The sequence below is a fragment of the Panthera onca genome, chromosome A1 (assembly GCF_046562875.1).
Source record: "Panthera onca isolate mPanOnc1 chromosome A1, mPanOnc1 haplotype 2, whole genome shotgun sequence".
Classification (NCBI taxonomy): Eukaryota; Metazoa; Chordata; class Mammalia; order Carnivora; family Felidae; genus Panthera; species Panthera onca.
Genome location: NC_138339.1, coordinates 120555406 through 120567847, shown reverse-complemented (window position 1 = coordinate 120567847; position 12442 = coordinate 120555406). Strand labels below are relative to the sequence as shown.

Below are 12442 nucleotides of genomic sequence, written 5' to 3'. Positions count from 1 at the left end.
GTAGAAGAAAACAGAAAATTTTGGTGACCTTGGTTTAGAAAAGATTTCATAACTAGAATACAAAAAGCTGGAAACATAAAAGGAAAAACGTATAAATTAGAGCCAAATAAAAAACTTAAGCTCTTTAAAAGGTATTAAGAAAAAGAAATGGCAAGCTACAGATGAGAAAAGTTTTGCAAGATGTGTATCTGGTAAGTGACTTGTATCCAGAACATATTAAAAATAACTCAAGTAATTGAGTAATAAGAACACAACCAACTCAGTTTTAAAAATGGGTAAAAGATTTGAACACTTTACCAGAGAAAATTTACAGATGACCAAAAAGTGCAAAAAAAAGATGAGCACCATGATTAGTTCTTAAAGAAAAGGAAATTTAAAACATAAATTATCCTTTCATGCCTACTAGAATAGCTAAAATTTCAAAATTAGATACCTGACCATATCACATGCTTATGAAGAGGTTGCTGTAGGAAAGCAAAATGACCCACCTGTTTTGGAGAACAATTTAGCAATTTCTGTTGAAGTGAAACGTACTTACTATATGACCTACTCCTACCATTTTTTACCCAGTTTCACTACTAGGTATTGACCCAAGAGGTGAAATTATAATCCATAGAAAGACCTGTATGTAAATATTTATACCAGCTTTGTTCCTAACAGTAAAAACTTGGAAACATACCTAATGTCCATCACCCAATGAATGGATGAACAAATTGTGGCAGATCTGTAAACTGAATGCTACTCAGTGATGAAAGGATTGAACTACTGGTACATATAACAGCTCAGATAGATTTCAAGAGTATTAGGCTTGGTGAAAGTGGTTGCCAGGGCTGGCGGTGGAGGGAGGGGGTTGATTTACAAGGGCACGGGGGTATTTTGTGTGTGATGGAAATGATTTTTATCTTGATTGTGGTCGTTACATGACTGCATACGTTTGTCACAAATGGAAGTGGGTGCTCAAAAAGGGTGAGTATACTCCATGAATTTCAAAAACACACATAGAAGATTCTCAACCTTCTTCCTCATTAAAAAAGGCAAATTAAAAACATGACCTTTTTTTCCCCACCTCTCAGTTTGGCTGACATCAAAGTTTTGGATGTTGTTGTCAATGATTTGGGGAAGGAGTCACTCTGAAATCTCATGGGACAGCCTCTGAGGGTAGTTGAGGAATATCTTTAACATTTAAAAATACGTGTACTTCTTGAACTGGAAATTTCACTTGTAGGATTTTTTTCCTAAATGTGAGACAGGTACAAGGAAACAGTAGTTGATATCGCTGTTTCTCATAGCAAAACCCAGGGAACAGCCTCATTTGCCTCACAGAGGACATCAACTGTGGTGCAGGGACAGACTGTGAGGTAGATAAATTTATGTGCCAATAAGCAACAATTTCTTAAGATTCTGTTAAATGAACATAGTGTACAAAGTGACATATACAGTGTACTTCTGTTTGTTTTTAAAAAGCTGTAGGTATTTATGCGTGCGCTTGTGTGTGCATACACTGTTAGAGATATTGGAGCTGATCAGGATGACATTTCTGAGACGATTTCTGCTTGTAACCACTGCTTCCAGTCTGTCTCCTATTTTTCTCAATTCATGTGGTAGTAGGTTCAGGAAGAAATACTCATGTTTCACTTTCCCCAGAGGCTGCCTTTCTGTACCTTGGTCTCCTCCTCTAGCTTAGGTCCATTTACCATGCATTGCAGTGGTGAGGTTGCATGGTGGAGAGACATGTACTGAGTTCAGAAGAAAAGTGTAATTATGTCCTTGGCTCATATTCGGATGCCACCAGGAAGCTCTGCTAGGTGAAGGGGGAGCATCGGTAAGGGAAGTGTGGAAATTGGCAGCACTTTCTGAAAACGAGGTGGTTTGGGAGGCTGTCTTCAATATAGTTTGGATATTAAATTAAAATGGATGTCCTCAAGTTATGAGCCTTGCCTCTTCGGTGCTATAAAAAGCCCTTTGGCCGGGCTGTAATTTGACTCTCCTCTCTGTAATGTTACACAATATTCCTATGGTTACAGAGCCTGAATAAGTGGAAGCTAATCATTAGTTTGCTAAATGTGGTCCCATGGAACAGTTCATAACTCCCAGACCTGCCAGCTGCTGCTCGTTTAGTGTCGTGCTCTCTCCTTGGGTAGAAGTTGGTTTGTTCCTGCGAATAATGTACAGTAACAGTTGTCTCGCGTCCAGGAGCCGTGCGCTATGGCAGCCCTCCATGTGGCTCAGGGATGGGGATGGGAAAAAGGTCAGACTAAGCAGAGTTTTTTGGTACATACTCTTCCACAGGAAGAAACCATTAAGGGAGTAAGAGATGACAAAGCAAGAAAAGAATTAAAGCGGCAGACGTTTTGGACATTGGGGTTCACTTTTCAGAAATTTGCTGTGATAGAACTCTGGAGTTGACCATTCTGTGACCCTAGAAATAAAATTGCGCTCTCTAGGTTGTTCAGTGTTTGTTCTGTGTGGCAAGACAGACTTCATTAATGCCCAGGGTCACCTGCAAAGGCGTTTGCTGCCTTTAAGGGCCAAAGAGTTGATAAGGTGGGGTCTTTTCTATCTCATCTAATATGTATCAGGGGAACATACTGAGAGCAGTCAGTACTGGCTGGATTTGTGCCCTTACCTGGGGATTAGAGCCTAAATCCTTAATCTACTCATAATTATTTGGCCTCTTCCTACTAGAATGAAAGTGGGTTCTTTCCCAGTAAATGGAAAATCCATTGTGCCCACCTGTGACTCATTCCTCCTTTCCAGCTGAATGGCTGTTGACTCTGTAGGAGAAATCTCTTTTTCCTTTGAGACTGTCCAAAAAGAGTCCAGTGGCTGTCTCTGCTCACCTGCTGTATCATTTAGGTCTCTTTGGATTATTCAAAAAAACAAACCAAACAAACAAAAAAACAAAAACCTGACCTTCCCTGGCTTAAAGAAAAAGGGAATTTATTGGCTCATATGACTAAAAAAGTATGGCGATATATACAGACTCCACCCATATCATCCAGACCACCTGTCTCTGCTTCTCTCGTCTCTGGCTTCGTCTGTCAGACTTGACTCTGAGGATCTAGATGGTGGCACTTAGCACAGTTGGATAACCTTGCAGGTAAGACCAACAGGGAATAGCAGACAGGCTTCCCCTTGTCTTCCAGGAAGGTCCTGAAGTTCATTCTGATGCAGCTGGCTTAGGTATTGGGCTAATCCCTGAACCAGCCATGAGGCCAGAGAGATGCTGGGATTTGATTGGCCTGTCTAAATCTTATCCTGAAGCTCCCTGGAAGCTGGAGCCTTCCCCCAGGCACCTGCAGTAGGAACCAGAGAAGAATAACAGCGTGATGGAACATGAGGCACTGTGCAAAAGGAAACAGGAGCGAGTGTTGGGAGGCAAATCACTAACTAGTCTTGTGTATGAAGAAGCTGGATTCTGTCTTCAGTTTCCTGAAGGACATCACTTCCGACCACGTCAACAGCAGTAAGGTGGGGCCCTATTGGTTTGTGAAATCATTCATACTCCCCAGCCTCTGCCTCTTATTTTTATTTACCTATGGGCTTCCCAGGAAGACTAACCATAGGAGTGGTCCCTCCCTTGATAATACATGCTCCTTTAAAATACACACCTTGATTTACTAGTCTACACAAGAGGAGACAAGAAATGATAAGGATCCATTGTAATTATGGTGGTCCCCATTGCACTTCTCGGCATACGGTGGTTAAAAAAGTACTTATAAAAGTAATGGAATACCACTTTCTTACACCGTACACAAAAATAAACTCAAAATGGATGAAAGACCTCAATGTAAGACAGGAAGCCATCAAAATCCTCAAGGAGAAAGCAGGCAAAACCTCTTTGATCTTGGCCATAGCAACTTCTTACTTAACACGTCTCCGGAGGCAAGGGAAACAAAAACAAAAATGAACTATTGGGACATCATCAAAATAAAAAGCTCTGCACAGCGAGGCAAACAAGCAGCAAAACTAAAAGGCAACCAACAAAATGGAAGAAGATATTTGCAAATAACATATCAGATAAATGATTAGAATCTATGAAGAACTTATGAAACTCAACTCAACACCCAAAACACAAAGAATCCGGTGAAGAAATGGGCAAAAGACACGAATAGACACTTCTCCAAAGAAGACATGCAGATGGCCAACCGACACATGAAAAAATGCTCAACATCACTCATCATCAGGGAAATACAAATCAAAACCACAATGAGATATCACCTCACACCTGTCAGAATGGCTCACATTAACAACTCAGGCAACAATAGATGTTGGCGAGGATGTGGAGAAAGAGGATCTCTTTTGCACTGCTGGTGGGAATGCAAACTGGTGCAGCCACTCTGGAAAACAGTATGGAGGTTCCTCAAAAAAATAAAGTAGAACTACCCTATTACCCAGCAATTGCACTACTAGGTATTTATCCAAGGGATACAGGTGTGCTGTTTTGAAGGGACACATGCACCCCCATGTTTATAGCAGCACTATCAACAATAGCCAAAGTATGGAAAGAGCCCAAATGTCCATCGATAGATGAATGGATAAAGAAGATGTGGTATGTATGTGTGTGTGTGTGTGTGTGTGTGTATACACACACACACACACACACACACACACACACACACACACACAATGGAGTATTACTCGGCAATCAAAAAGAATGAAATCTTGCCATTTACAACTACGTGGATGGAACTGGAGGGTATTATGCTAAGTGAAATTAGAGAAATATAAAAGTCATATGACTTCACTCATATGAGGACTTTAAGAGACAAAACAGATGAACATAAGGGAAGGGAAACAAAAACAATATAAAAATAGGGAGGGGGACAAAACATGAGACTCATAAATGTGAAGAAAAAACTGAGGGTTACTGGAGGGGTTGTGGGGGGGTGGGCTAAATGGGTAAGGGGCACTAAGGAATCTACTCCTGAAATCATTGTTGCACTATATGCTAACTAATTTGGATATAAATTTTTAAAAATAAAAAATAAAATAAAATAAAAAGTAATGGAATAAAGTCATAGTATAGAAAGTATAAAAACGATTATAGTTCTAACACTTTAACCCAATCACTATTTTAATTTTAGACTATTTCCTTTCAGCCTTTATTCCTATAAGTTTCTCACAAACTTTTAAATCTTGGTGTGTTTTTTTGTTTTTGTTTTTTTGTGTTTTGCTTGATATTGCATGATAAGCTAGGCATTGTCCATAGTGTTACGTGGTTAGCATTATCATGTAAATGCAACATAATATTCCATCGGGGAGACATGCCAAAGTTAATCATTCTTTCATCATTGAACATTTAGGTTATCTCCTTTTAAATTTTTTTCTGCTGTTGAAAAGCGTTAGTGTGTATTGAACATTTCTGGGGTATGTAACTTAAATCTTGCTTTATCTTATTTCCTGAGGCCAGATTGTGAGAAGTGGGATTACAGCTTCAAAGGGTATAAACATTTTTATGACTCGATACATATTGCCAAATTGCTTTTCAAAACTATTGCATTTTATCTCTTCTGCCTCCAGCAATTTATGAGAGGATCATTTCACTGCATTTTTGCCGTCCATAGACATTTGCATTTTTAACCATGTTCTTAGCCCACAAAAAAATAGGTGTTGTTTTGGTTTTAATTTGGATTTCTTTGGTTAATAGGGAAGCTGAATGTTTTTAGTATTCTTGTGTTTAGCTGTATTTTCTGCTCCTCTTTACACATGGTCTTTTCTTCTTTTCAGACCCCAAAACTGCTTCTGAGACGGAGACTGATATCTGTGCCGAATGGGAGATAAAGACGATCACTAGTGCTTTGAAGACCTACCTAAGGTAGGGGCTTTTCATTTGCAGGGCAGGGTGCCAGCTTGTTATCATGCAATCAGGAAGAAAGCAGTTTTATTTTCAGCCTCCAGAGAGCTGCTGGGTGGGTGTTTGAGATGTGGAAACAGCTCATGTGTGGGTGCAATTAGCTCAGCTGGTCACACCAGTTGTAAGTCCTCTGTACTTGATGGGGTGCCATTGTGCGATGGTGCCATTGAGTGATTCAAGAAGCTTTGCTTTTTATGAGAAGCCACTATGAGAATCAGCCTTTAACAGAACCTAAAATAGGCTCTTTCCTGAAATCCCCAAATACTCTATTAAGAAAAGAAGGAACCGCGTATCTCATTCTGTTGACAGTGTGACTACATGTCCTGTGTATTTTGGTGGTTTTGTGCCTTGTACAGATTGACTGTGTTGCTGACATTGGCCATTAAATAGAGGACTTAACGGGTGTCCCTTTTGACTCCTTCTCTTACGTTGGAAAACATTCCTTTATTGAAGAGACTCCTTTTCTTTTAACAATATATGTCCTATTCGTCCTACGTCCCTGCCCCTCCCTTGGTTGTTAAGGGAATGGGTGAGTCAAGCTGCCTTCATATTGGTTTCATGAAGTGACCAAAACTTACGCTGGACTTGAAGGCTAGGGGAGGGTCCAGTGTTCAACAAAGAAGAGAACTACACTCATGAATTACAAAAGCATTTGTTCACATTTTGCGAAGATTCATTTGGCTCAAAAACCAAGGAGAGCAATAGGAAAGGAATGAGTGATGCAGGTTTTATTGGCTATTGGGGAATTGATGGAAGGATCTTGAAGTCATGAGTAAGATGTAATGCTAGTGATTATCAAGAGTCAAATGAGGAGATCCAATGAGAATAAAATAAAATCTGAGCCAAGAATAATTTATAGTGTGTTGAGAAGCTTATTTGGACTGTCAGAAAAAAAGCTGAAGTTTACAGTTAAGCATACTGAGTAAACATATTCTTTAAACATTCATACCACAAATACTACCATTGTAGTTTATACAAAACTATATTACAGAGGTTTGTATTTAGCACTGACCTTCTGGATGTTGATAGTAATTAGCTAATAAACAGTAAGTATAAAACATTTAAAAAAACAGATAAAATTTGATTATATCTTGCCTAACGTTAGGGGATCTAGCCCTTTGGCATTCTGGAGAAACACTCGGTCGTGAATTGGTCACAAAAACACAGAAGTCTCTCATAGTGTTTCCAGAGGAACTGATTGTAATAACAAGCTGCTGGGGAAGACAAGAGTTTAAGCGCAGGTAATTGCAAATGTTTAGTTAGTTGCCTTTTTCTCAGACACCTCTTAAAAGGCTGTTGTCAATGGGTGAGTCACCGACTGAAAGGGAAATCTCTTGGTTTGTGCTAGACTTTCACATTAGCACTTTCCTGGTTGTAACTAGGAAACATAGTTGCATCCATTCCCTTTGAAAAGAAAGAGTGAAAATGTCATGTGAAATCTCAGGACCCTTTCAAAAGGGAAACTCAGTTGGACTAAGCTGAGTTGCTGTCGTGTCCCTTGATCTTTGTCTCTATACAGTTGGGCAGCATCTAAGCCACGATTTGTAGAGTGTGATTGTTTTTATGAAGCTGACTTGTGTATATCCTTTTATCCCAGAATGCTTCCGGGACCACTCATGATGTACCAGTTTCAAAGAAGTTTCATCAAAGCAGCAAGTAGGTTTTCTTTTTGTCACAGTTGTAAGAGGGAGAGGGATAGATTTTTCTATTTCAAAGAACAGTCAGTATCCCAAAATAAATACTTTCTACCCTTTATATTTTGCGTGTAAACTACCAACATACGTGCTCATGAGGTAGACACAAAATAGAGATGAAACTAAACTAGGATTGTCAAGGGCCTTGCTACCATGTTGAATTTACAGTTGAGAGGAATTTCAGAAGTGTGTTTTGGGGTTGGGGGGAAGAGAGAAAAGCAAGTTTGGCTTTCTAATTTTGATTATTGGAGTTCTAACTCCTTGGGTTGTTTCCCAGCCCTTGAGTAGCATTTTGCAGAATGAATCAGAGTTCGCACATTACCTAAATTGAGCATTGGAAGTGTTTCCTTGAATATGACACCATTTATATAACTTCCCAGTCCTCTTTCCATCATGGCTTCCATTTACAGCTTATGATCATTCTTCAGCTATATCGTCCAGGCCCCTTGCGTCATATCACTGGTATTAAAATACATAGGGATTAGGTGCAAGCTACCCTAAATATACTGGAATCTGTCGACGTGGGGCAGGGCTCCTGTAAGGAGCAGTAAGATTCTCTATCAGATTTAAATCTGGCATGAGTCTCCACCGTGTTATTATGTCGAGAGTTTCTGTGCCTCTCTCTGCTTCCTTTGAGCCTTCAGAGTCCATTTACCCTGGTAGCCACTACTGGCCTAATTGATTAATACCTAATGTTCTGATGGCCTTATCTTCTCAAGTTGTCTCCTTAAAAGAGGGAGGAGAAAGACTTGAGAGAAAGCTGGGAGTGAAGATCATGTTTATGTGATTTCTTTCTCCGAGAAATTCCAAACCTGTAGCAGCCATTCTCTAATTAAACCTCACATCAGTCCTATAAATAGGTGTGGTGAGCACTATCATTCTGTCTCCCAGAGAAATGAAGCCACTTGCCCAAAGTCAGCCGAGCCATGGCAGGCCAGGATTGAGATTACAGGCTGGCAGAAAGATTTACATATTTTACCAGCCATTTCTTCTACCAGGCTGGTTGGTTGTCATGCATGAATTGAGAACAACCGGACGTTACCTTTGATTTGTTGGATGCTATCTTGAGGCGTTGTTTTGATACTTGAGACCCTTGTAATGTTGTTCATGTACAATTTGTTTATCATTTGACAAGTGCATAAAGTTCCTCCCTTCCTTGAAATGAAGCCGTCATTCTAGGAAGCCAGCTGCTACCAAGTTTCTGCCTGCTCTGAGTGTGCAATTGACTGGCTCCATTTCGTCCTGTCATCATTTTGGCTTGAATTCTCTGACGGTCATTTTTTTAATAAACTGCTACAAGAAGCATCATTAAAAACACTTCTAGATCTAGTCATGAGTGCGGAGAACAGGATCTTAAACCTTTGAGAAGTCCTTGGTCTCTTAGGGCCCAATCTTTGATTTCCTTTGATTTTTGTCTTGTAATCTGATTTGCCTGTGACACTGATCAAATACTACCTCCTTCTTTCCTTTGCAGAACTGGAGAACCAGGAGTCTCGAGTCTCTGAAATCCATAGCCTTGTTCATCGGCTCCCAGAGAAAAATAGGCAGATGTTACAGCTGCTCATGAACCACTTGGCAAAGTAGGTTTGACACCGAATGCTGCCCTTTTATCACCCCTAGGAAGTTCATGTCTTAGCGCTAAAGCTGGTCTCAATGCTGCTTATGTTTCCCTCTCCCTCTATTGCATCAGGTATGCCGGAGGCTTAGGAAAGAAATGTGTGAAATGTTCACTGCAGTGGATAACAGCACCAAATGCCAGCTGATCTTTGCAGAGGAGGCTGGGGAAGTGCCCATGATATCGGGCCACCAGGCAGAGTTGTCAGGGGGCTTTTGCTCTTGTCATGATCAAGGGCAAACAGGAATATGTCATCTGAGATAACTGGGTCACAAGCAGAGTTTCCAGGAGTTCTCTGTCCTTGTGATAATCAGAGACAAAAAGGAATATGTTGTGGGTTTATAGACCTGGGATTTGGAGTAAAGAGGCCTGGGTTCTAGAGTTGATTGTTCTTAACAAGCCACTTTATGAGTACTGGACAAGCCACAGAACCTCTCAATTCCTTAGTTTCTTCATCTGTCAGATGAATGGATAGTAGGCTCCCCTTTAACTACAATGTCATTGATTTGAAAAGTAACATGTATTAAAACCTAGAGAATAAAGGAATTTGGCAAGTGCCCACTTCCCCTCCAAGATCATCAAAGCATTCCTCGAGAGGCCTGATTTTCCTGCTAAGAATATTTACTCTTGGAATGGTTTTGAATTTGTGTACTTGATATTGCTAGACCCTTTTAGGAATGGCCTTCCTGACTTCCCTTGCTGTGTCAGTGACTACATGTATGTATGTTCTAACCTTCCACTGACTTTGATGAATGTCTTTGGAGACTGGCGTATTAAAAAAGAGTGTAACAGCTAACTTAAACCATTAAGCCCTACATTCTACTGAACTGATTCATGTGTTATACATTTGGCCCTTGCCCACACTTTCCTCATGCCATTAAGTCAGGTCTTTGGGATAAGTTGATAGTGAGCTGAGGAAGATTATACCAGTTTGTTTTCATATTTCTACCAAGCACTTGATCCTACCATTTGGGGAGAGAGTGTACGTGTTACCATGAAGATTTCTGCAGAAATCTTAATTATGAAGAAACGAGAGTGTTTAGCATGTTGGTCAGAAGCAATTAGGCAGAGTCCAGGTTTGCTCCATTATTGGTCACATGTATTTTTTCCAGCGCCGTATTGGAACTGCGTGTTCAGAAACAATTAAGCATAGCAGAGAACATGCAAGGCGAAAGCCCAAAAAGTGTCAAAGAATTCTGATGAAGTGTGTTTAAAATAATGGGAATTGGGCTTTCAAAAGTAACTCCACGTGCTCGGAGATGACGGTTTGGTGCCTCTTCCACACGACCCAGTCAGGCATTTGTTAAATGGAAAAGCTGTTTTAGATCTTAATTGCAAAACTTTGCACACTTGAAGGGCCTTTACTGAAACAGGCAGTTGCGGATACGTACTCCAGCCAAGTATGTGTGGGGATCCTCGTGGCTGTTGTGTGGCCACTAGGTTTTGAGCCTCCTGGGAGCAGCTGGAGGAGAAGGCTTAGCAACCGGCTGACAGCGGTGGGCTTTTCAAGCTTTGGAGTTGTGATGAGAGCTTAATTGGACCGAGTATGATGGAGAGTAAATGGTGATCCAGCAGAGCCAGTACTGAATTTGCCCATTATAAAACTTCCCTGAGGACTGAGCCTGTTTATCTCCTACAGGGTAGTTTGCTTTCTCCCTCTTGTCCAACTTACCACTCTCAACCCCATTAAATTCAGTTCATCTTTGTCCCTGAACTAACAAGGAATACACCTATAATATGGAAGTGACACCTTGACCTTGGCTTTTTGTCTTCTAACCAATTTAAACCAAGTTTGTTGTTGGAGTTAGTTATAGTATAGCATTTATGGAGCATTATGCCTTGTTTTTGATACCTCACTGTGATTTTCTTTGGTTCTATGAGCTTATGTGGTTTTTTGTTGTTGTTCATTTAATCGTTAAAAGAAATCTACATAGAGACTGCAGAGTGACTCAGAGCTGATGTTACAACACACAGACTCAGGTTCTCAGCAGGCTGTGTTCTTGGTCTCAGAAGATGGGGATTTAAAGTGTCTTGGAGGAGATGGGTATAAATGAGCATTGCTGAATCCAGTAAGGAGTATTTATTTAGTTCTGAAAAAATGCTTTGGCACCCAGAGGAGTTCTCAGATTCCACTTAAATGCTGTATGCTCATTTACAGCGCTGTCCCATTTTAAAATTGACCAGGAGAGGCAAGTTAACTTGGAATAAGGAGTTTGTCTGTTTAGTTCCAGTTTTCTCAGTTTCAGACTTAACCTCGGATATGCCTCATCTGTTGTTCCTCTGGTCCACTTACTTAACACTCAGCTTTCTTCCTAAGTTTTGGTTTCAAGGCTGGATCTGCTGGAAAACTCGTGTTCACTTCTCTCCTTACCTACTGTGTTTGCCCTGTGCCTCTCAGGAGTCTGATTCAAAGGGAAGACATTTTGTATTGTGTATTTCTTAGAGTGCTTTTTTGAAGTACTTTCCAAAATTGATTTATTTTCACTGTGGAGGGAGAGTTAAGACATTTTGTATTTAATCCCATGTAGAAATGTGTTCAGAGGGGATAAAAGTCTTAGAGGAGGATATAGTTACAAACTCAAAAAGCCTTCAAGCAAATGATTACCAGGGAACATCCAAATCATAGAGCTCTTGGGTTTGTTTCAGACCTCAGGGGGAACGTAAAAATTACAGGCAACTATGCACACATTTTTGTTGTTAAAGCTTAAATCTATGATAATTAGGTGTTTTCTTATTGGATCCTGGAATCTAGTATACAATCTGGAGCCATGTGCCTAGTCACATGCCCTCAAAGCACAGTTAGACTCACTTGGGCTGTGTTTACACTTGACATTGGGGGACCACACCCCTGCTCTACTAAATTGAACTCTGTTTGGGAATCTGCACATCTGGTTCATTTCCCAGGTAATTATGATGCAAAGAGTCTTTTGAGAACCACTGACCTAGAGAATGGGCCACATGCAGGGGTTTTCTAGGAGAGAGAAATGGCATTGAGTGGAATGGATTGGGATTTAACTAAGTATTAGACTTTGGCTCAAGCATCCGACTTTGGCTCAGGTCATGATCTCACCATTTGTGGGTTCAAGCCCCACATCAGGCTCTGTGCTGACAGCTTGGAGCCAGCTTCAAATTCTTTGGCTCCTTCTCTCTCTGCCCCTTCCCTGCTCATGCTCTCTCTCTCCCCCGCCCCTCAGAAATAAAATAAACATTAAAAAAATTTTTTTTAAAAAGGAAATAAGACAAAGAACCTCCAAGAAGTGAGTTTAAAAAGGAGAT

General features: G+C 40.5%; 1 protein-coding gene across 7 annotated transcripts in view; it reads left to right on the top strand.

The window, feature by feature from the left end:
• ARHGAP26 (Rho GTPase activating protein 26) overlaps positions 1 to 12442 on the top strand; it is a 423991-nt gene that overhangs the window by 260353 nt on the left and 151196 nt on the right. For all 7 annotated transcript variants that reach the window (XM_060635852.3, XM_060635853.3, XM_060635856.3 and 4 more), the window contains exons 15-17: positions 5731 to 5818; positions 7455 to 7513; positions 9026 to 9131. In XM_060635852.3, the coding sequence (XP_060491835.1) occupies positions 5731 to 5818; positions 7455 to 7513; positions 9026 to 9131 (253 nt within the window). The remainder of the gene's footprint in view (positions 1 to 5730; positions 5819 to 7454; positions 7514 to 9025; positions 9132 to 12442) is intronic.